This window comes from Barbus barbus (assembly GCF_936440315.1).
Source record: "Barbus barbus genome assembly, chromosome: 37".
NCBI classification, from domain to species: Eukaryota; Metazoa; Chordata; class Actinopteri; order Cypriniformes; family Cyprinidae; genus Barbus; species Barbus barbus.
In genome coordinates, this window is record NC_136715.1 from 5,805,976 (window position 1) to 5,831,538 (window position 25,563).

The following is a 25,563-nucleotide window of genomic DNA, read 5'->3' on the forward strand; positions in this document are numbered from 1 at the left end:
GTTAACAGTTTCCAATTAATATTCCTTTTCTTTGGGTGCACTGGGTGCTGTGAATAGTTATATTACAGCCGTCGGAAACATTTTCAGCAAGACAAACATAATTTAGTTGAAATGATTATCCAGGGTGTTGTTAAATTAAAATCAACCGCTTCCTGATGCTTGTAAATGAACTCATTAACACACACGAATCCCGTGATCTCTGCTCGGCCTACTAAAGCGAAGGCTTGTCTCATGAATGCTAATTATATGCCTGCTTTCTGATTGGCTGAAAAGAAGAGTCTGGGAAAGAGTGCGTTCATGAATATTAATTACGTTGCGTGACTGGACGCTCCGGAATGGTTACCAAGCAACGCCTGTGCGATCTATTTAGATATTCATGAGCTAAGCGTTTCCCATAGTAGGATTCGTAATATTCGCCAGCGTTGCCCGCCTAGCGACTTCCTCCTGTCATATAGATGCGCAGGATCGAGCCCGAGTCAAAAGGAACAATGTAACGGATTAGAGTTGATAGCCTCAGTCGAGAGGTTACTGATTAATCTCGGTCCGGCTCCACGACCATAGATAAGCGCTCGAGATCCGCCTGAATGACGGGAGAATGACCGCAGGTCCGCATTGAGCATTTTAGTGTCTTCTTTTCAAGGTAGGAGCAAGAGGTGACTAATTTACCTGGGTCTTTTAATACCATATTGTTACCTGTTATGATAAATACATCTGTTTAACTGTCATTTGTTAGGCTATTTATTTTGTTCATTTTCAAAATATGCGAATAATGCATTAGCGCTCTTCCAATGATGTGCTTGTAAAGCCATAAATGACACTTGATTAAGTTATGGTGTTTAAACTAGCCTATTTAAAACTATTCATGTTTTTAAATTTATTTTAAACCCTTAAAATTCTAAATTTAAAGGTTCCAATCAGAACCTAAAACAGAATCTTTGACAGTTCCAGAAAGAACTTTATACTCTAGTTTATCTTTAAAGAACTGTAAACGTCAGACCACTGATCCTAGAAACTTTCTAACGAAACCATCATGAACTCAAGTGCACCACAGAGCTTTGATTTTTAAAAGAGCCAGATACTTTTACACAACTTTGTACCGTTTGTCCCTAAAAAGGTATTTTCGCACTTTGTTCCAGTGTCTGAGTTGAGAATGAACAGAATAAACGTCCTTTACTGAGGGATATGCGAGCGAGGTGTTGATGCAGAGCGAAGCGTGTTAATTTACGTCGTGCCATGCTGCGCTGGATTTGATCGGACTACTAAATAGGGATTTTGTTTCAGAGTGGAGGTAATGAGCAAATTGTTGTTGGCTCGTATCCTCTCTTCCTTCTGCCGTGCCGAAAACACTTTTCTGGGTGTTTGCTTCTCGGAAGAATCGCCCAGAAAGTTTCCTCAATCTTAAAATCTTTTAGGTTTTTTACGCCCGACGGAAAGTGAATGTCGTCATACATCATTAACATCTAGTTTAACTAAGTTTTCAATGTATTAAGTTATGAATTTATAGTCATTTCTATGAGTGTATGAACTCAGTCTATTCAGGTTTATGGGTTTTCAGAATTCTAACTTGATTATCCTCTTAAGTTATTGCATACAAATGAGCTTATGACTGCGCATTTAATTGAAGCAGCAAATAAACCTAAGTTTTCAATTTAGTAGGTTGACATAAATCTATTTCAAAGTGTACGACTGAAGAAAGCTGATTTTTTAAGAGCTAAAATAATTTATGAACTTATAATAGATGTTCTTCCCTTTGGCAGGTGACAAGTCGACCTTATCAAACTCAGGCATTGAGTTGTAACGTTACCCTGGCTCCAGAGACCTTTAAATACATTTCAAAAAACAATTTACCACGTGGTGTAAAGTGAGAGGTCTCCAGCCCTCCAACTGCCCAGAGCTGGTTAGAAAGTTTTAGCCGAGTGCCTCCAAGAGACTCTAGCAGTGGATGTTCATTACAACCCTCAAACCCATTTTTCTAGTTCTTTATGTGACATTTTGTGAGACATCAGCTTTGTGAAGAATATTTCACTTGGATTTTTTGTTCTTTTTTGCACACAGACTAACATGTGGCTTTCTTTTGTTATGTCTTAAAGGAAAATTTGCTTTGAATGGGGAACGTAATTTGCATGCTACCCAAGTTCAGGCAGGATCTTACACAAGCCTGGAGACGGGGAACGCACCTGCCTCTCTTCCTCGACTTGTAGACTCATTCATCAGCATCAGCCACCTTGAATGGGATAAACTATCTCCAGAGATCAGGTGAACGGCTGAGCTAAACTCAAGTAAGAGCATCACGCTTCTTAATTTCTTCTTAATTGACACTTTACATCCTAAGGCCTCCGCATGGTACTCTGGTCGAAAGATCAAGACAAACTGTCTGACATGTCCGCCGGGACGGAAAGGATAGAGATGAAGAAGGAGGGGGCGCCGCCAGCGTTCCACCACTCCAACGGGTCAGTCCATCCGGTTATACTACCCGACATCCCCGAGGAGGTGCCCCAGACCCCCGGGGAGTATGAAATCACAGAGGCGACCTCCATACCGGACCGCAGTGATCAGGAGAACGAGCGGCCGGACATGGTGGTCCTCGACTGTCGGGCCAACGCAAAGGGCCAGAGGGAAGAGGACGCGCTCCTGGAGAACGCCAGCCAAAGCAACGAGAGTGATGACACTAGTACGGACCAAAGCCCGGTGCCGCCGGCTCCACTAAAGGAAACGTCCTTTTCTATTGGACTCCAGGTTTTGTTCCCTTTCCTGCTGGCAGGGTTTGGGACAGTTGCAGCTGGTATGGTTCTGGACATTGTTCAGGTGAGTAAAACCCAATTGCTTGCTGTTGAATTTGGATTAGAGTTAAATCAATCAATTCAATCAATAAAAAAGATCACACTATTAGAATATATGTGAATATTTCATATTCCAAGTTCTGGAATACATCTATTTTTTATCCAAAGGGACTTAAGTACACTCTTAAAAATAAAAGTTCCAATAGGGAGTTTTTTTACAGCAGTTCGTCATATTTTGGTCTCCCAAAACAAACTTTTCAGTGAACCATTTTTCTAAGTGTAAATAACATTTTAATAATTTAAATAAACTTTTTATTTTTTTGTGTGCGTGTAATGAAAATATTTCATAGATGTTAAAAGTTCTTCATAGAACATAGCCAATAAAGCCAACCATGCCAATAAAGAACCTTTATTTTTATGAGTGTATTTTTCATATTATTTCTGTTAAAAGAAGCACTCTATTGAAGCATAACCTTTATAAATGTTGAAATATTATTGTAAAAGTCGTTCTTAGGTTTTGCATGCTTGTGATGCCATTGACAGAATGTCATCAGTCAGGGTTTTTCAAATGCTACCCGGTACTAAGAACAACAGAGAATGTCAGACGCTGTTCAGAAAACAGTTTCTTTCCAAATAAGCAGTGAACATGTGCTGTTCCACGCTAAGGGTGCCCCTAACAGCATGTGGAAGGGTGTAATAGTGTTGATTTTCATGAAGAGGACAAATTCATATTCAAAAAGTGACAAATTGCCACTGAAATTCATTAGACAGACAGACAGACAGACAGACAGATATATATAGATAGATAGATAGATAGATAGATAGATAGATAGATAGATAGATAGATAGATAGATAGATAGATAGATAGATAGATAGATAGATAGATAGATAGATAGATAGATAGATAGATAGCAGCAGTCAGTGATACCATGAAAGATCCCATTTAGGTTCCCCCAAAAAACCTTTCAGTGAATAGTTCTTAAAAGAACCATTTTTATTAGTGTGAAGGATATTTGAATAATCTAAAGAACCTTTTTCAACTATAAAGAACCATAGAACTTTTATTTTTAAGAGTGTTAAGTGGGTAATCTGTACTACCAACATGAAAAAAGTTACTCTACAGATACAATATGACTTCCTGTTGTATCCTGGTAGATGCACAAATGGTTAACCGCTTGGGGTTTTCCAAAAGCATTGTGGGTACACGTCTGATGAGACGTGTTTTACCATGTAATACTTACCTCACTTCCTCAGTTTCTCCTGTTAAAGATAGAAATCACATATTTAAAAATACAAAGAGTTTATTTCTTATTGTTGTTTTTTTGAGGAAAGGGTGTAGACCTGTGCATTGGCGTTGGGTCTTTTAAAACCAATTGTGAAAGAGAATTCACTAGTTGTTATTCAAGTACAGCATTGTAGAAGCCATGAGGTTTTACTTTACTACATAATACAGTTCAGAGCTCCACACCCTTTGTAGTCTTAACCAGCATGAAAACTTGTTTTTCAGCCGACTTGGTGATTTTGTCTTTTAATTAGATGATGTGGAATGTATTGTGCTAGAAAACCTCTAGTCAGACCTGTTTGTGCTAAAGTCTGAATGTGTGAAACATTTTTTACCACAAGGACAACAGACTAAACATTAAGGCCTGACAGGAAGGCAGTTAGGGTTTACCACATCCACCATCATCGCTTTGACAGGATTCAATGCAGACAGACAAGCATAACCTGTCCTGTCCTAACCTTCCATCAGCTGAGATCTTATAGCGAATTTCTGTGTAGTTCGTTTTAATCTTTGATCATATCATTGTCTTCTATGACTCACAAGTGCATCTGACTGATTACGAGTTTTGTGTCAGATGTCCTGTAGAGTAATTGTTTCCTTTCTCTCCTAGTGTCTCAAAGATCAAACAAATGACTTGTTCTGTTTGCTAAACTGCTATAAATCATCTGCGTTCCTTAAAAAGTTAACATGTAAGATTTTAAATGAATATGTAGCCGTGCTACTAAGGCTAGTGTCAATATAACTTAGGATTTAGGGCAGGGAGGCCCTGTCCTGTTCCTGGAGGTCTACTGTCCCGTGGAGTTCAGTTCCAACTTGGCACCCCAGGTTTAGGGTGTGTTCACATCCTTTACATATTTCTTTTTATTTATCCTTCTGTGTTGTTCATCCCACATTGCAGAGTTACACATTTATAGGTATTCAGGTATTTAGTAATATTTTGAATTATATTAAGTCATATTTTGATTAGCTTTTTTCAAATATATTTTCAGGATTTTAATTTTTTTTTAAATAAATTTTACTAATTTGTTCTATGCTTTAGTCATTATATGTATATATATACATACACATATAATATTATATTTCAATATTTAGCTGTAATATAATTTCATAGTTTTAATAACGTTAGTACTTGGAATTTAAACTTATATCAGTTGCTAGCCAAGGTAGTCTTATTTTTCATCTAATATTTTTATTTCAGCTTTATTTCAGTTAACTGTTTTTTTTTTAAAGTTTTATTAGTTTTAGTTAACCATAACAGCACTGTTTGTGCTATGGACACACAGTAAATCATGCCTCAAATTATGTGGCTTGTTGTTTTTACTTTTTAAATGAGTAGTCTAATACAATTTACGTCCCACAGACTTATGTCAGTAAGCAACCACCTGCAATACTCTAGCAACCAATAAGAAATCACTGGAAACCACATAGAAACACTCACATGCAAAATTGGTCGAGTGATGGGTAGGAAATAATCTAATTTTCCAGACAGTTTCCAGATTATTAAAGGGATAGTTTACCCAAAAATTAAAATCATAATTCATTTACTCACTTTCGTGTTTCTTTCTTCTGCAGAACACAAAAGAAGGTATTAAAAAAAGTCAATGAAAGTAAATGAACCCTAACGTTCATCAGAATATCTTCTTTTGTATTCCACAGAGGAAAACAAAGTCATACACTCGTTAAAATAACAGTTATTTATTGGCACTGAAAAGAAACTTTTTCCACGAAGAACCTGTAACATCCATGGAACCACTTAAGGTTCTTTATAGTGGAAAAAGTTTCTTTATATTATTAAAATGAAATAGAAATTTAAAAGAAAATATGGCTCTTTTAAAAAGTTTCTGCTTCTATGTTATCACTGTGAAAACCCCCTTTAGGAACCTAATTTTAAAGAGTGTAGGTTTGGAACAACATGAGGTTGAGTAACTGATTTTTTGATAAACTATCTTGAAAATCGTAGCATGCACACAGACCACTGCAGGTTCACTGGTGTTAAACACAACCCAGGTTTGTAGAGCTTCTTCAGAATTCCTCTGTGACCTAACACGCTGAGCCTTGGAGACCAAGGTGCTGGAACCAAGGAGCGTTGCCAGCCAACATTACACAATCCTGCAATCCGAGCCCCCCCGTCGGTTGCATGCCTGCACTGCTGTGAGTCAAGTTCGCAGAACCCTTGGAGGCATTGGCCAGGACTGTGCTGTTCCCTGAAGACAACATCGTACTGGGGGAGGGAGATAGACAGAGTAGAGGAGGTTCAGTCAAAGGGAACCGAAGACAAAGTGGCTGGGCGCCAGCTCCCAATTGATGTTCGTCCTTTTTATAAAGTGGCCCCTGCACTGCCAAAGACTCAAGGAAAAAGAAACGGCCATTAAAACCCACCCACTGGAAGCTGCGCCGCTCGAACTCCTTAACTAGTGCTTTTTGCCGCTATTTGTAGAAGATTTTGTGTTGTTGTGCTATGTTTACCATTCGCTTTTTCTTCAACGTTACGTTAGCGGTGCCTGCCACGCTTTCTCGCTCTCTCCGTGTGCTGACAAGATGCTAGAATTGATTTAGCCAGTCAGTGTCAGACCTGTAATTGCTGTGCACCAGTGGGAATGAGTCTAAAGATAAGCACTCCTTCTATGCATTGATCTATACTGCCTGCTGCTGCATTGCATCTAAGGCACGCAGCCTAATGGAAAAAAACAGCCTGCCAGACAGTTACCGGAGTCATCAACTTCATACGACTCGAGTCAGATATTTGGAAAAGGTTCAAATGAACGAGGGCATCAGTAGATCTAAAATTGGCCTGAATTTTACTTTGGATGATAAGATGATAAGCTCAGAGATATATAAATGGAGAGGTTTTGTTTCTTAGGGTCTAATCGTACATGCAGCAATCCTCAGGTTTTAACGTTGCTCCTTTATAGCTCAGGAGATATAATAAAAAGAGTTTTCTGTATCAACTTTGTCTCAAAAAACTCTTAAAATTCTATAGAATAACAGAAATAGACACAAACAAGTCGATTGTTGACATGCAGACTGCAGAGCTATAAAATGAAAATTAGTTCATATTTGGTGTGGACGGTATGGCAAAAATGTATATCACAATTGTTTCCATTTAATGTAATGGCTTTCTAGGACATATAATTCAGATTTTAAAGTATCTCTCATGTGATTTCTCCTTCCTATGGAGTGTCTAATATAATCACACTTATTTTTGTTTTCTGTTTTTAAGTTTTAGCACCTTGTAAATTCATTTCACCATTGAGTAGACTAGGGTCAATCAAATTGTCCATTAAAAAGGCTATCAAATTGCAGCTAATGATCAAAAGCAAGAGATAGCAAACAGATCTCATTAAAAATCAATTTTCACAGCTTTACTTCCAACGTAGTTTACAGAAGATCTCTAGCTGTTGTTGGGCTTTAATGTTCAGTGAATGTTTGAACTAAAAAGTGTCTCTTTCTCAATAGCATTGGACGGTATTCACAGAGGTGACTGAAGTCTTTATCCTGGTGCCTGCTCTCCTGGGCCTGAAGGGGAACTTGGAGATGACCCTCGCATCCAGACTGTCTACCGCGGTAAGTCCTGTAGTATAAAATTGGACACATGAGCTTTCCAATGGGAATGATTCAGTCATTTTTTGAGGAAAAATAGCTTGTGTATTATTTAGGTCAGATAAAAACGATGAAAAAAATGAGACCTTTAAATAAAATTCAAAAAGACTTTGAAAGGAATGCTGGGGAAAACTATGTACGCCATATCACTGAGATGAGAAAAAAACATACTGAAACTTTATCTGAATTTCATGACGCAATTTCACTTGCATTGTACTCTTCCTTTTGTCTGGATGATGACTAATACCTTGTGCAACTTTCAGAGGTGTGTTTGAGTTTTATGTAACTTCAGCTTGGAATATGAAGAATCATTCCTGCTGTCAGAATGAATGCATTAATATTCTCATTTGAAATAAAATATTGGTATACCTGGGGTTACAGTATTTTGATAATGAGCCGTCGGTATTTTATGTATGAGACGTGCTATTACTTTTAATTCAAGAGACATACAATTTTTAGCAGGCAAATAATAAAACCGTCTTTCTCTTTCGACTTGCCTGTATAAACACTCTAGCAATGCCCTGGCAATGACCATCATTATACAACTGTTCAAATTTTTGGAGTCAGAATATTATTTTTGTTGTTGTTGTTTTTGTTCAGCAAGGATGCATTAAATTTATCAAAAGTGACAGCAAAAGACACTTGGACATCCTGGACAAAAACATGTCAGACTTCCCACAAAACATTACTGATAATAATGAGAAATGTTTATTGAGCAGCAAATCAGCATAATAGATTTCTGAAGGATCACCTGACACTGAAGATTGGAGTAATGATGCTGAAAATTCAGCTTTGTGTCACATTTGAAAATGTATTAAAGTAGAAAACAGTCATTTTAAATGGAAATAATATTTCACAAACATTACTGTTTTTACTGCATATTTTATAAATGCAGCCTTGGTGAGTTTAAAAAATATTGCAAAAAATTATAACACCCCTTTTGAACAGTGTATATTCTTCAGAATATGTTAAAAGTAAGTTTGTTTGCTCATTTTCATTTGTCACCAATGTGAAAATTAAACATTTTCACAATGCTTCATTGTCCTTTGCTGCAGTATGTTAAAAGTAGGGTAATAACTTGAGCCGTCTGCCCTATTCTCTGAGAGCTTAATAGGACATCATGTAGGACACTGTGGTCAAATTAACATCATTTTAATCCTGTTAAGCACATGACCATGCACTTCCCATAGTTTCGCTCGGTGCTCCTACACTCGGCTAGTGTCTCGGCTAGACGTGGATGTGCCAGGTTTGTGGCAAAGCCAGACATTCTTTTGGGCAGTGGTTCTCTGAGCTCCCGCCACAAGATTGCATGTTCAATCATAACACATCCTTAATCAGCCCACGATAGCTGGTTAAATCTGTGAGCAATGCTGCCAGATGACATTGTTTTACATTATTTTTGAGAGCAATGATTTAAAGTAGCTATAATTAGTCGTCTCAAAGTTGAATTTAGCCATCATTTGCTCATTTTCATGTCATTTCTTGTTTTAAGAAAATAATGAGGAACGACACGAGAGGAACTCAATAATGTGAATTATGTTTGTTTTTAGGTGAACTGTACCTTTAAACTGTTCCTTCTGATTACATACCTCATTAAACACTTTCAATTAGTTGCAAATCCACACTCAGGGAAAGTTTTCTGCCTTTTTTTGTAGAAATCCAGTGATTCACAAGTAATCAGGTGAACAGAAAGTGTCAAGCCCGCGGTTTTGAGGTCATCTGTGTGCTGTAAATCTACACTTAGTGCTCAGTTTCTCCGAGCTGCTGCTAATTATCAGCAGATTAAGAACACTGTCGATTTCTAAAGCTCTTACTTCAAAACTAAATTAGACCCACATGACCATATTTTTCATTTTTTCATTCTTTGCCTTTGAAAATGATTCCTCTTGTTTATAGTTGGTGTCGATTTTTGCTCGTCTCATTGTGGGTCTATTACAAACTTGACCCATTTGAATAGCCTATCAAATGGTTTAACTCATTTTCAGTCCCATGTCATGTATTGCTATAGGAACTTGGCGTAGGCTTGTACTTTTGTAAAAATAGCTATGATTTGCTACTATGTGGCAAGTAACATTAGTGAGCATTTTATTGGACAAGGCTTAAGAGACTGTATAATGGCATCAATATTTTTGGCCCATTTTTCTGGAAGAGAAACACTGTATAATTTAAATGTGTATATTTTCAAAATTTTATTTTGTCAACATGGCCACAAACAAGTTTGTTTTTTGTTTTTTGTTTTGTCTGTGTGTGTGTAGTTTTTTTTAATTGATCAAAAGGGACAGTAAAGACTTTTATAATGTTTATAAATATTTCAGTTTTAAGTAAACGCTGTTGTTTGAACTTTATGTCGTGAGAACTTGAATCGCAGTTTATAAATTATGCAGCGCCACTCTATTATTGTTAATGATGTTTTCATCACTGAAGACTGGAGTAATGATCCTGAAAATTTAGCTTTGATCATAGGAATATGTTACATTTTAAAATATATTCAGATCGAAAACAGTTATTTTACACTGTACATCACTGACTTAATTTGTTTAGTCAACTAAAATATTCCAGTTGTCCCTTAAATTAACATTGAGTAACTTAACATTGCAACTTGCCTAAACTAAACATTTTAAGTCAGTGGGGTAATAATTTATTTTAAGTTGAAACAACTTTTTAAAAAAAATTTTACAGTGTAAATTGCAATAATATTTCACAATATTAATGTATTACAGTATTTTGATTAAATTAATGCAGCATTGGTGAGAATAAGAGACTTAAAAATATTAATATATTATTATTAATTATATTATTATTATTATTATTATAGATTTTTATTGCTTATTTAATTAAAATGTTCCCTTTGCTGGAAAGAGGCTTTACTTTTATATGATGTAAAATTGGATGTTTTAAAAAAGTTGAATTTTGTTTCTGATTCTAGCTATTTTAAAATATTAGTTAGTTAATTGTGAAATGTGTTGTTGGTCTTGTGTCATTCCACAATGCCTGGAAGGTGACTAACCGCTCTCTATACAGTGTTCCAGTAATATTAAGTCAGAGGATGTTAGCTCTTGATCCTATTAAGTATTACATCCCGTAAACCCTGTGCTTGCTTGACAGCGTGCTTGTAAAAATGTTAATGGTCACATAAACGTGTATCTTGTTTCTACAGCACAAAGCACCTAATCTGGCTCTCTGCCTTTATCTGAGTTTGTGGACTAAAAACCAGACTAAACGTTACATGTCTCCATCCATTGCCTCTGCTAGAGGTTCCTCCCATGCCTGCTTCAGAAGTGTGTGGTTTATCGTTAGTAGAAGTGTTGTGTGCGTGACCACCGCCGTGTTTTGCATAGAGTGATTAGCGTAGAGCTTATCATCATTGCTCAGACCCCCGCTTATCAGTAAACGATAGCCTGTTGAAGGAGTGGTTTACCCAAAAATGAAAAAAAATTTATTTACTAATAGTATCCATATATTATTCCAGTCTTGTATTATTTTATTATTTCCGTGAAGCGCAAAAGTCTGATATCAGGCAGATTGTTCACGCTCAAAAAAATCACAAAAGCAAAAGCGCCATAAAAGTATTATAAAAAATACAGCTAGTGTGATTTATTTCAAGTCTTCTGAAGTCATATAATAGCTTTATGTGAGGAAAGATCAAAATAATGTCACTTTCCCTCTGGCGAAGCCAATTATTCATATCCAATTTGTGAACAAGTCATACTTATACTGCAAAAAAATCATCTGTTGGGCTATAAAACATCCCAAAAATAGTAACACTGCAAAAATACATTGTTTTGTCATGTTTTTCAGTAAAATACTATATATATATATATATATATATATATATATACACATATAAACATACTTAAAAATAGTTATAATATTATAATATTATTTTATAATATAATATTATATTTTTAATATAATATATTTAATATAATCATTTTATTATATTAATATTTATTTATAAATGAGTAACATTTATGCAAAAAAAAACACTTTGCTTGAAAGAAAACGTATTATTTAATTCTGACTTCAATTCTGATGCTATTCATTGTAATTCGTTGGAAAAGAGTGACCGTCACATTATTTTGTGTTCAGTGGAAGAAATTAAGTCATGAGGGTGAGTAAACGATGACAGAATTCTAAGTTTTAGGGGAATTATTTTTTTAACCTTGCATGAGCAGTGGAAGTAGCCGAGCCAGCTGTGTTTCCCTCTCATGGTGTGTGTGTGAGCGCTACACAAGGCAGGACGCAGTGCGGAAGAATCGCTCTGACCGCCGGGGTCACCTCAGCGAGCAGCAGGCAGTTGGCACCGACTCAAGAGCTCCTTCCTTTTGCCTCATGGAGGCCCAGTGCGCAAACACACACACACACACACACATACACTTACTTCACTTAAACATAGGCGACAACCACCCCACTAACGGCCTCTCCTGTCTGCTTTTTCCTTCATCCTGTTGTACAGGATATCTGTAATATACTGTAGTAGCGTTGCTAATTTGCTGTTATTGTAGTTTGAGTTAGAGCACAAATTAGATTGCAGGAAAAAAGAATTGATGTTTTTCCTTCTGGTGAACACTAAATGGACTACAATGATTTGTAGAAACGCAGACTCGACTATTGAGGCTTTAAGTGGCTGTTTTATTACTAGTGTTAATGTTTAGAGTTAGTGATTTGAACAAACCCTGAACTCTGAGAATTAAACTTCGCTAATAATGCATCCTGCCTCAAATTGTGCAGTTTGTTTAGGAAATGTTGTTTAGAAGTGATCAGATTTGCGGAGGTGGGGGTGGGGTTTGTTGAGCAATAAAACTTAACAAATGTTCAGTGTTTTCCGGGAAAAATATCTAAACACCCTTCAAACAAGGTACTTTTATTTGAAAGCAAAATATATACGTTTATTATTTATATTTATGCAAAAACTGTTATGCCTGTTGCATAATAAAACAGCCCAAAAATGAGTTACACAGCAAAATATTTTACTTGAAAGCTAAATATTTATTTATTATTAACAATCAAATTTGTGCTCAAATAATATAGAATTTTAAATTCTATTTATTTCTGCAATGGTTTTTTTTAAATTAATTTTGTTTATGCTAAAAACCAATTTGCCTGTTGCATAATAAAACATACCAAAAATAATGAGTTACACTGCAAATAAATGCAATGTTTTGTCTTGTTTTGAAGTAAACAAATATATATTTATAATATAACATGAATTTATTTTGTAATTTATTTATTCAACATAATTTAGTGTGGTTTATACAAAAAATAGTTACACTGCAAAAAAAAAGTATATATATATATATATATATATATATATTAGTGCTGTCAAACGATTAATCGTGATTAATCGGTTCCTGAATAAAAGTGTGTGTTTACAAAATATATGTTTGTGTACTGTGTATATTTATTATGTATACGGTATATAAATACACATACGGTATATATTTTGGAAATATTTACATGCATATACATTTATATTATTATATTTTATATTATATATATATATATATTTATAAACAACATATTTTTCTTAAATATATGCATGCATATGTGTATATTTATATATACATAATAAATATACACAGTACACACACATATATTATGTAAACAAAAACTTTTATTTTGGATATATATATATATATATATATAAAATATAATAATATAAATGTATATGCAGTGCCGAAGAATCCTGAATATATACTGTATATATAAATATATATAGTCTTTTCCAGTAAAAAAATATCTAAACATCCTTCAAACACGATTTACTTGTGAAGCTAAATATTTATTTATTTATTTATTTGATTGATTAATTTAACACAATTTCGTGAGGATTTGTCAATAGGGTAAGAAAATGTATTATTTATATTTACATATAAATGTTTCTTGTTTGAAGGATGTTTATAAATTTTTACTAAAAAACTGACTTATAAAAAATACTGATTATAAAAAAGGTTGCAATTTTAGCTTAAATTGAATAATTGACCACAGTGGTGGGCTGTTTTCGGTCAGGAAGTAACCACTTAGTGACCATCAAGAACAGCCTAACAACTGTATAGAAATGTGTAAAAAAACAGTCGGAGCACCTTAGCAATGGCAAAAGAAATGTCAGATAACACCTTTGCATTGGCGGTGACTTTTATACTGGCAAGAAGCACGCACATATTCTTCAGAATAAGTTAAAAATCTGGTTTATTTTGTCATGCAGTGTGTAATTGAGTTTTTTAAGCAGTGAAGTTCACAGGAAGCTCAGAAGTGCTACAGCTCTTTAGAAACATAATGAAAGGCTACAGTGAGGTGCACTGAATGTCTAAAAGAGACCGCTGGGCTGTCAGCCTCTGTGAAATGCATTCTGCCCATGTACAAGGCTATTCTACTTCCTGTCTTATTTAGGAAAGAGCACTGGTTCCTCCACATTTGTGTGTTGGGCTGCTGTACTAGACTTGCATTTAAGAATCTGTCTGCCAAAGTGTACCTTTTCAGATGATATTTTAAAATTATTTATTTTAATTTGACATTTTTATGACTTAATTATTAGCTTTTCATTAAACTCACAAACCCCCTGCAGTTCATTCATGAACCCAGTTTGAGAAACCTTGACATAATGTAATGCTTAATTCACTCTTTGTTGTTAATAACAATGAATGGATTCTATTTTCTTTGCATATTAATATCAATATGGTACAATATTATCCTATTTAAATCAATGTGATAAATGAGTTACATTAAAAGTAATCAAAAACGTGTAACGCAAGTATAAATTTTGTCATGTTATTTGGAAGCAGTAACGGACTATAATTTGTAAGTAATCTACCCAGCTCTATATGTAATAAATATAGGATATATAGGCCTGGTTTCACAGACAGGGCTTAGGCTAAACCAAGATTAGATCATAGTTCAATTAGGACATTTAAGTCATTTTCATTAACATGCCTTAGAAAAAACATTACTGGGGTGCATCTTGAGACAAAACAAAGGCACTGATATTTGTAAAGATCAGTCAGTTTCTTTCAGTTGAAACAGCTCAGAATTACATTGTAGTCTGGGGCTGGTCTTAAGCCTTGTCTGTGAAACCGGGGGTACGTGTACATATTTTAGTTTTACTGATGTGATGTTATAGCTTTTTTTAGCATGTTGAATTTCTGTTTTCATTTTATTTAAAAAAATTTAAATAAAAGACACAAATATCCTCCTCAGGCAGGTAGTTTTGTCCCATCAGAGTTGGTCCAGGTCAGGAAAGGCCTCGTCCCATGATACGGAGAGCTTCTGTTGGGCCGGAGCCACTTGACATTAGTGTCTGTACTGAGAGAGATGAGATAAGTAGGGAGAGGAGGATAAGATGCATCTGTCCAGCTCATCAAACCCTCTTTTGTCTTGTGAACTGACCACTGTTTGTTCTAGTGGAAGCTGGACCGAAGGCGCCTGAGCACCAGCAAAATCTATGTTTCCTACCATGTATGTTTCATTTTCACAGATTAATGATGATCCTATCAGCACTATTAGCTGTTTTGTGGTTCTTGAAGACGACATGAAATATCTCCTGAACAGAGAGAATATCCGGTGGGAAATAATGCAAGACGGAGATTTGATTGGCTCATGAAATGTTTAAATACGAGTACTTTTGAGTACCCAAAGTATTCAGTTTTAGCATGTAGCCCATCCTACACCATTCACGCTATGAATGATTCCTCTAATCATGCAGCTTTTCTGAGCGTATCAGCTGTACGATCAAAAAAACATGCATCTAAACTCTTAAGCGAGATCAGTGTTGTTCACTCAGAGGAAAGTGTGCAGTAAACTATAATGGGAACATTTGTAAATTGACTTCCTGTGTTCTCTTCCCCCCTCTCACCAGGCTAATATTGGACAAATGGACTCGGCCAAGGATATGTGGAAAATGATCATAGGAAACCTCGCACTAATTCAGGTTGGAGACCTTCTAAAAATATAAATCCTGTTTACCTAATGTACATGCCAACTCTTCAATTCACAAGGCTTTGTTCAGACAAGCAGCGAAAATCTGGTAATTTGGCAAATCTGACTGTGAAATAAGCAAATAAGCATATGAAATCTGATGTTACCTACCAGATATGAAGTTTTAAAATCTGAATAAATTATTCTTTTTTTTTTTAACCATTTGGGACACAGCAGATTTGAAATGTCATCAGTGTTATTTTATTATTATTTATAAATTATTATAATCTTTTAATTTAGATCTTGTTTTTAGTTTACACTTTAGTCATTTTGTTGCGAGTCAAAATTTTAAATGTTCATTTAAGTTTGTTAAAAAATTCTAACATTTACATTTTATTTCAGCTTTAATTTTTAATCACTTTAGTTTTAGTTAACAATAACAACACTGAACGTTATACACAGTGTAGTATTGACTAAAGCTTTGTCCAAATGCATATTTTTCTAAATCTTTCCTTATGTACTGAACTACATAACATTTGCTATGTAGTCCATATTAAATGAACGAACGAGTCAGCTGTTTCAGAAGGATCCTTTACAGTCGGGATGGTCATTCCTAAAGATTTGTCAGATTTGTGAAAAGTCATTGGCACCGAGTCACATGTCATATTAGGTTTGACTTCTCCAGACGGCATGCTTGACTAAACAATTATGTAATAATTGGGTGATGTATTTCTTGGAAATGCCCCTTAAACCCAATAATGGCATGTGTGCACTAATGATGAAAGAGAACAAAGTAAACTTGACATGAAGACTTTGAACTTCAGGAGGGTGGGAGGATGTTTAAAAGAGGTGTCCGAGTTCATCGTGCCCCTCTTGATTTCAGGTTCAGGCCACAGTGGTCGGCTTCCTGGCTTCCATCGCCGCAGTCATTTTTGGCTGGATTCCAGAGGGTAATTTTAAGATGGGCCATGCCGTCCTGCTCTGTGCCAGCAGCGTGGCCACCGCATTCATCGCTTCTTTGCTGCTAGGTGAGAGGATCGTGAAATCTACACTCTTAAAAATAAAGGTTTTGGTTCTGTGAAGAAACTTTAACATCCATGGAACATTTTCCTTACACAAAAGGTTCTTAATTGTGGAAAAGGGTTATTTAGATGTTCTCCATGCTAAACCCCATTTTGGAGCTGAGAAACTGATACTGTGCACTTTAAACTACATTTGTGTATGTGGTCACATCCCAAGAACCATAACACATTTTCACAATGTTGCAGTTTAGTTGCATTTAGATGGCATCTCAGTGCAATGTGTTAAATACATTTTACAGTGCATATTTTGGTAGAAAACAAATAATGTAATCAAAAATATGATGTGCTTTGTATGTGTTACTTTTAAAAAAATATCTGTCGTATTAACCATGTAGAGACGTACTTGCTGAGATGAGTAGCAGCTAATGCTTGTTTTTGAAGCTGGAAGTACAAAGCAGCTCTGAGGTCACCTTTCATCACTATAGTGGAAATATATCCTCCAAACAGGAGGTATCAAAAACGAAGAATGTCTAGTCTTCATTGTTTGGGATCGACACCATCTCCTGTGTTAATTCCACCATTTCAACGCTAATTTGACAAATCTTTCCTCTCCTCTTCCGCCCAGGTCTTATCATGATCGGGGTTATCATTGCATCCAGGAAGGTTGGCATCAACCCAGACAATGTGGCCACCCCCATTGCAGCCAGCCTCGGTGACCTGATCACCCTGGCGCTGTTGGCTGGCATCAGTACGGGCCTGTATAAGGAGCTCGGTGAGTGGACACCTCAGTTCTTTGGCTGAGCTCTTTGGGAACATTGCCGTAATCGGATATCTACTGTCAGTGCATTTTGTGATCCAAGTGCAGGCAGATATATGAGCAGGCACACTAAAGTTTGTAGATTCACATACATTTTAGCGGATAACTTATGAACTGAATGGCCTAGAAACGTAATTATCTTTCCTCTGTTTCCAAGTCGACTTGGAGGAATAAGAAACTATCTTGGCAGCTCCTGAAATGAAACATTTGCATGTCTTAACTGAAGATATCAAAAGTCAGTTTCTTCTTTAATTAGCCATGTTTTGGCACTTTCTGTATCATAAAACTTGCTCTGCAGAGGAACTGCCACAGTCAACACTTGCTTGGGGATTTAAAAGAAGACTAACTTTTACTTTTTTCAAGCTAAAAATACAAAGAAGAAAGTGCAAGTGTAATAGAAGAGTGTCCAAGAATAAGCATAACTATGTATGTGTTTATATGTGCACATTATATGTGCATTATATTTATATTTACACTGCCATTGAAAGGTTTGGGGTCTGATTTAGTTTTTTACAAAATTAATAATTTAATTTGTCAAAGAAGCATTGATCAGAAGTGACAGTAAAGACATTTAAATTACAAAATTTCTATTTCAAATAACTTTCTAGCCATCAAAGAATCACTGTTTCCATAAAAATATCAAGCAGCACAATTGTTTTCAATACTGATAATTAATATTGATAATAATTCTTGAGCAGCAAATCAGTGTATTACAATGATTTCTGAAGGATCATGTGACTCTGAAGACTGGCGTAATGATGCTGTAAATTTAGCTTTGCCTCACAGGAATAAATTATATTTTAAAATATATTCAAATATAAAATCGTTTCTTCTGTTGAAGGTTTTTGTGTGCTTTTGGTTCTCATGAGCAATACATTCAGTCAGATTTCCCTAAGTCATCATGCTGAGTCACATTAGACCGTAGTGGAGCTTGTCGGGGCATGTTGGGGCTTGTGAACACCACCTGCTTTGGGAGTTTCTTTGGTGCACCTATTAGACTCTGCAATCTCTCCCTTTAGACTCCATAAAGAGACAACACCAATTGGGAGCAGATATTCTAGTTTAGATTGTGCTATGCAATGAAACAACACAAGAGCACATTTATTGTTAGTTCATTGTTAGAGCATTCTTGTGGCAGCACCTTGGTGTTTTGATGTGCGGTGAACTTTTATGGTAAAGATTGATTGCATGTTTATGTCTGGATATAAACAAGCGACGGCCAAAGTAAAAAATAGTAGTTCAACCAGGCTTTCATCTTACCCAACTACTCCAGAATCCGGGTGTAAAACTGCACCCAAAAGAATGTTGTGTGTGATTATCAACAGACTTTGATTTTGAAACTGCCTGAACTGGTGATGAATTCCACTGGTCTTCCATTAAATGTGTTGTTCATGACAATTCAGTCTCAAGAATGTAGAGATCTGTATTATAAATATATAATATAACAATCATGTGATTAATCACGATTAAATATTTTAATCAATTGACAGCCCTAATTTATAGTATATATTACATATATTTTTTATATTAAATTTAAATATAGTTGTATATGTATAATTTATAAAATGTGAAAATTTATTAAATTTATGTCAATAAATGTAATTTTTTCCACACAGAATTCAACGATTATGCCAACCCAATGGTCTGTGCCTTCTTCGTCGCCCTGACACCCATCTGGGTACTTATCGCCCGGCGGATACCTTCCACCCGGGAAGTGCTGTACTCAGGCTGGGAGCCTGTCATTATAGCCATGGCGATCAGCAGGTAGGAAGAACACCGATTAACGGAAAGATGCTCCATTTCCTCATTCCTCTTTATGATGGATGAATTACTCGCGTGCGGCTGACAGCAGTATGTCAGTCATTTACCTGACACCACAGATGCGGTATCTTTGTGTCGTTAAAATTAGATTTGACTTCTTTTGAAACAGTGTTGGAGGCCTCATTCTGGATAAGACCGTATCTAACCCTAACTTTGCCGGAATGGCAGTTTTCACTCCCGTCATCAACGGTGAGACTCCTTATCTCCTTGTATCTCATGATTCAGTGTTTCCATTGGTTGTGTTTACTAGCCCAACATTGCACACTTTGTTTGTTTTGCCCTGCTGCAGGTGTGGGCGGCAATCTGGTGGCGGTTCAAGCCAGTCGAATCTCCACCTACCTGCACATGAATGCCTTGCCCATAGCAGAGCCGAACCCAGCCCCACGGAAATGTCCCACTCCTTGGAGCTCGTTCTTTGGCTCAGGTGAGCAATGTAAACAAACAGCAACCCTGTTGTTAGCAAAGACGTAATCACTAAATATTGATAGTTACATACGTATTTCCCTGTATTGTGTCTCAATAGCTGTGGTTCCATCCACCTATTTTTATGCGCATTTTAGGATATCAAACCCTGGATGGAAACACCCATTAAGATGTACATAAACTCTAAATATGTGCATAAAAATTATGCTTAAGTCTGATAAAGAAAACATGCGCATAAACTACGATGGAAACACTTCTACCGAATAAATTCCTTAATGTGCATCAAAAAAGTCATGCAACTTAGCGATGGGACAACATAAAACTGGAGCAACCAACGGACCGATCTCACTGCACAGCATCTGAAATACTAGTTTTGTCATTCTAAAATGCTTGAGCAAAGTCTCGTCAAAGTATTTCTTTATAATCAACTCCCAGAACTGCATGCCCAAACAGTAGGCTCCGAATCATCTGCGCACTCTGAAGCTCGTAATTTATTGTATACAAAAATTATTATAAACAGTGCCTTCTCCTACTGCAGCAAAATACATTTTTATTCATATTTAGCACAAGTTAATCAGGAAGTGATGATTTTGTTCTCTTCAACTCACTGAATGGAGTGCTTTATTCGCAAAAGTTTTATTCGATATTTCAAGTTTGCGCATAAGTTTAATTCGTAACTTTGGATTGAAGCATACAGTAGCTTCATGCTCCTGTAACAACTTACACTGACTCGCCCTACATTTACTCTCTCATCAGGTGTCAACGCACGTTCTGCCAGAGTGCTCTTCCTCCTGGTCGCTCCTGGTCATCTGGTCTTCCTCTACACTATTAACTCTATGCAGGGTGGACACACCACTCTCACCTCTGTCTTCATTGCATTTTATCTGGCCGCAGCTCTGCTTCAGGTATACCTGACAAGGAAATGCTTCAAATGTTTTATTGTGCTTCTGACCTACATGAGGGAAGTTTGAGTGAATCGTGTGAAAAAAAATGTTTCAAAAAGGAAATAATTGTGAAATTGTACTTTGCATGAGGAACATATTTTAAGATCTTTAAGATGGTTTTGCATTATGCATTAAATTCTCATTATTATCATGAAAAATTGAATTTATTTTACAATTACATCACCGTTCAAAAGTTTGGGGTCTGTAAGATTTTAAAATGACATACTTTTATCCCACATTAAAATTATCAAAAGTGACAGTTAACTCACTTAAATGCTGCTTTTGAACTTTCTATTCACCCAAAAATCCTTAAAAATCCATCAAATAAATAAAGCAGTAAACCTGTTTTCATCATTGATAATAATCAGAAATCTTTCTTGAGTATCAAATCAGCATATTAGAGTAATTTCTGAAGGATCCTGTGACACTGAAGACTGGAGTAATGATGCAGAGAACATATCTGTCTTTTTTCCCCCTCAAGACTTTAACTCGCAATTGCGAATTCATATCTCACAATTCTGTGAAAGAAAGTCAGAATTGTGAGATAAAAAGTCCCAATAACCTTTTTTTATTTTTTTATTCAGTGGGGGAAACGGGCTTCCATATATTTCACCGTCTTTTAAGTTTTAGGAATTTTTTTTGGTCAAATAAATGCAAAAACATGAAATAATTACTAACCCCAAACTTTGCAATGGTGTATATCGGACACAAAACAAATGTATTTATTTAAAAATGTAAAAAAAATATGCATATATTTAATAATCCATCAGTCTGTTATTTTCCATCGGCTGATACATTGTCTTGTCTTCCCGTCTAGGTTGTGATCCTGTTGTACCTGGCAGACTGGATGGTAAACTGGATGTGGTGTCGAGGGATGAATCCCGACAACTTCTCTATTCCCTACTTGACCGCCTTGGGAGACCTGCTGGGGACAGGCTTCCTGGCTCTGTGTTTCCACATGCTGTGGCTAATTGGAGATCGGGACACAGATGTGGGTGATTGATCCACACTGCTTCCTTTGACTCTGTCCAAGCAACACAAACGTCTTTATTTATAATGCCACATAGAGAAATAATATCTATATTGTTATGGCTACAATGGCTACCATGATTATATTGATGACAATTTTGCTTTAGTATTGATATGTAATTTCGCTGTTGTTTAGCTACTGGGAGAACTACAATCCTCATTATTTTTCAATGGGGATGTTCGGCCCGATTTTATGGCCAGTCGCGTTGGCTGCATGTAAAGATCGACCTAAACTTGAAATATTTCACGAGAGGCAAACGAACATAGAGTGCTAAATCACCAAGTGCTACAAAATAGTGATTTGATGGCGGCACTCACAGCCTTTGCCAAATACAGACAAAAATAAACAGAATATTTGGACCATCGCAGAGTGACCTAAACAACATTTCAGGCTAGAGACTGAAAGAGTCACTTAAGTCTTAATAGCAGAGACTGAATCTCAAAGGGGACCTTTTGACAATAAAACATGCATATACAGTAAAACGCATAGAAAAAAGCCCTATTTAACACGCAATGCTACGTTTTCAGGATCTAAATTTGCTTTAGTAGCTCTGCTTATGGTTACAGAGAGAGATAGTAACCGAAAGTGCTTTATTGTTTCATTGAAATCTCTGAAATACTCAAGTTGTGCAATGAGAAGGGTTCATCATGGGTTGTTTACGCTCAACACCTAAAGGATAAAATATCAGACTTTGCCTCATTTGCGTAGGTACATTTCTGTTACGTACACAACAGTTTCACCCAGTCAAAGGCCTGTAAGATTGCTTTAAGCTTCTCAGGCTGTTATTGTGAAGTCCATATCCGTTAATCTCCAAAATCTCTTCTGTGGACTCAAAATACTGGGACAGTTCATGTATTTGTAGTGATGGTTATTTTAAGGGCTGTGAGTTAGAAAATGCCAGTCAGGACCCTTTTGGACAATGTACTATTCTATCATACAGAGTATATATATACAGTTGACCTTTTGCTAAGCTCCGTCTCCCCGAATGAACTGGACTTTCTAGGATTTTTAGTTAAATGGGCACACAAATTGTTCAAAATTAACTGGAAATTACTCTCATTTGATTTGAAAGGAAGTATACATTGCAAAGCACTTTATCTGCCGTTTTCCTTTAAAGAAACTAAATTACCCAGTAACATGATCAAAAATGCATAACATGCATAAAAAAATGCAAAGCCTGCAAACTCGAGGAAAAAAACGCTTATCACAGTCAATTAAAAAGAGAAAAGGCCCGTTTCATATCTCAATGACCTTATGGATAGGCTATATTTTTTGCATAATATCTGTAAAAGGCAGTCTAAAACTACACTGTAAAATGATTTTTAGAAGCTGTGAAGTAATTTTTACAAGAAAATACTATTTCAATTATTCTACTTCAAAATGCGTGCTACTTGCTAATTCTTTGTAATCATTCGTGAAATTTGGCAGTGTCTGAGAGAAAATTGTTAAATCCTACACCAATTTTGTAATATCCAATAACGCAAAGCTTAGCGAAGTGATGAATTCAGTTAGTTTGAATGAAAAAAAGCACCTGCTCATTGACAGGAAATGTGAAATGCTCTGCCTCAAAAGCTTTTTTACAATACGTCCGAAGTTTTTCTGTAGAATTATGCAAAAAATGCAAGGGCTATTTAGACATCTACACCTCTGTACTACTGCATGCTAGCTAAAAAAAATACAACAACAAGTGCTGTTGAACTGGCTCTCTGAATATGATTTGAAGCCATGCTTGGTTAAATTCCTCAAAAGAGGAGAGAGGTTTCATTTTGAATGTTATTATGAGATTAATGCCACTCAGAAACACTTGAAAGGCTAACAGGATTGCTAGCAGCTAATCTGTACTTCAGTTCTCAGCCATAAAATCTCTAATCAGAAGTTGACTAATGTATATTTTAATGACTAGCAAGGCCTTATAAAGCAGCTGACCTCTAGTTATGGACAGTGTGTCAATGTTAGCCGACCATTGCTAAAGGGCTACTTAGAAACATTGCTTAATTTGCGCACATTTCCTATAATTCACGATATATTAAACATACCCCTTTTGGTTTTACTGTACACCTTGTTTTCTGTCCTTAAATGTCTGATTTCTTTAACTGTGCAAGTGTGTTAAGGCGAGTTCTAGTGTTAATTCTTTTAATGTCACAATAGATCAATGTGCACAAGATGTACTGTAATGTCAGAGTTTGAGAGCATGCAGCTCCAATGTGCAGACATGTTTATACCACAATTATACATTCAAATATTACTTTGCAACTGATCCGGTGCTGCCATTGTACCATGGCAGCTCTCTATAGTTGTGAATATTTCTTCAGGGGACGGGAGGCTTTGTTTATTTATTTCTATAGATGTGACAAAGCTATTTGTAAATAATATATTTATTCTATAAATGTTTATTTTTCATTTTGTTGCATTTTTCTTTTGCATTGGACCAGCAGAGATGTTTACTGTACGTTTTATCAGTCATTTTTTTTCTTCTTCTTAACAAATATATCAAAGTTTGGTGCCTAATATCCAGCAAAACCTCACACTCGATCTGGTTCGGTGAATTGAGCGTAATATGCCTTAACAAATCACAAGCAAGGCTTGACACATAGGTATTATAGGTCTTCTGGTTCATCTTTTTTTCTATGATTTTTCTTAATTAATGGAGTTGATTTTCATATTGTATTCTGTTGATTTGTGTACACAAATCATCCCATCTGTTGTGTTCTTCCAGGGCAGATGTATCGGTGGTAAAGTTATCCAAAGCAAAGCCACTGAGATCCCCATGAGTTTTAGAGGAAATTAATATTTACTTGGGTTGTCTAATTTGTCACATATTCCCTCTAATCTGTAATCTGCATATAACTTCCTACAAGAAAACGTAACCTTCCTTGAGTTAAATTGGCCTTGAGGATCAGATCCCAGCCTCTCAAGCAAGACTAAAGCAAATTTAGCAGATTATCCAAGAGTGTACAGCTAGTAATGGTAACTGGTTATCTGAGTTCTTTGATTTCTGCCCCAGCTGCTTCAATCTGACACTGTTAAGGGGACCTAACAGAGGTACTTGTAAATTGCTGGAAATAAAAGATTATATTATTTCGTACGACTGCCCTGTGCTTTTCTGTTTTCATTGTATCTTACACATGCTTAGTAGTAAATCATGAAAAATCACATTGATTCGATCAATAAAAATGTAAATTGTATCAACAAACTGTGGACTTTATAGCTAAAAAATGTATGCTTACTACAGCATTTATTGAAACTGAGCTGCAAAAACGCTGTTAAAAACACAGTAAAACCATGAAATATTATTGCACTTAAAAATAACAGTTTTATTTAAATATATATATATATTTAATATATATACATTCTAATATGCTGATATGCTGCTCAAGTAATATTATTATCAGTGTTGAAAATGTGATACTTTTTTTTCAGAATTCCCAGAATAATAAATATCTGATAAGTAAAAGTTTGCCGATGACCTTGCATTTGGAAGTTACTCATGTTACTCAGATGTTGCTCTAAGAGTGTTCCACTCTTATCATTCATAATGCAGAGGAAGTCTTCAGCGAATCGTCCTGACACATAACTCGGCTTGAGAGTGGCTCAGTCAGATTGGTATAGGAATAATAGGGATTGACACGGATAAAAGTGGACAGGGATAAACACCTGCGCTGAACAACGAGGCCAAGTGCAGACGGATGTTTCAAGATCGTTTCTATGTACCTTTCTAAATTCTCTTTCTTATTGAATGTTGTTGAGAGTTTCATCCGCACATCAACGCAGGGTTCTGAACACAATGGGCCCGATGCATGAGACACACAGAGACTAACTCACTCTGAGGGTCTTTGTCATCTGACAGATGTTTGGGGTGGACCTTCACTAAGCAAAAGAACAGCGATTAGAAAATACAAGATTATTTCTATTACATAATATCCCCTATAAAG

At 36.0% G+C, this 25,563-nt stretch overlaps 1 protein-coding gene across 2 annotated transcripts; it reads left to right on the plus strand.

The window, feature by feature from the left end:
• Window positions 1-421: 421 nt before the first annotated feature.
• Window positions 422-24,717, plus strand: LOC306856695 (solute carrier family 41 member 1-like). Of its 2 annotated transcripts, XM_079396096.1 has the most exons (12): window positions 422-640; window positions 2,091-2,256; window positions 2,333-2,805; window positions 7,520-7,627; window positions 15,516-15,587; window positions 16,458-16,602; window positions 17,222-17,368; window positions 19,030-19,177; window positions 19,344-19,423; window positions 19,524-19,658; window positions 20,414-20,562; window positions 21,419-24,717. In XM_079396096.1, exons 3-12 carry the CDS (start codon window positions 2,341-2,343, stop codon window positions 21,602-21,604), a joined length of 1,635 nt encoding a protein of 544 aa, XP_079252222.1. In that variant the 5' UTR covers window positions 422-640; window positions 2,091-2,256; window positions 2,333-2,340; the 3' UTR covers window positions 21,605-24,717. The 2 variants fall into 2 exon arrangements, with proteins under 2 accessions (XP_079252222.1, XP_079252223.1); XM_079396097.1 differs by having other exon boundaries at window positions 480-640; window positions 2,091-2,805.
• The last annotated feature ends 846 nt before the right edge of the window (window positions 24,718-25,563 follow it).

Bases quoted from the DNA above. Each gene is read 5' to 3' on its own strand.
- LOC306856695 (XM_079396096.1), top strand. From the start codon at position 2,341: ATGGTACTCTGGTCGAAAGATCAAGACAAACTGTCTGACATGTCCGCC. The intron at 19,178-19,343 runs GTAGGAAGAACA...CTTTTGAAACAG, and splicing joins ATAGCCATGGCGATCAGCAG to TGTTGGAGGCCTCATTCTGG. The intron at 19,424-19,523 runs GTGAGACTCCTT...GCCCTGCTGCAG, and splicing joins TTTCACTCCCGTCATCAACG to GTGTGGGCGGCAATCTGGTG.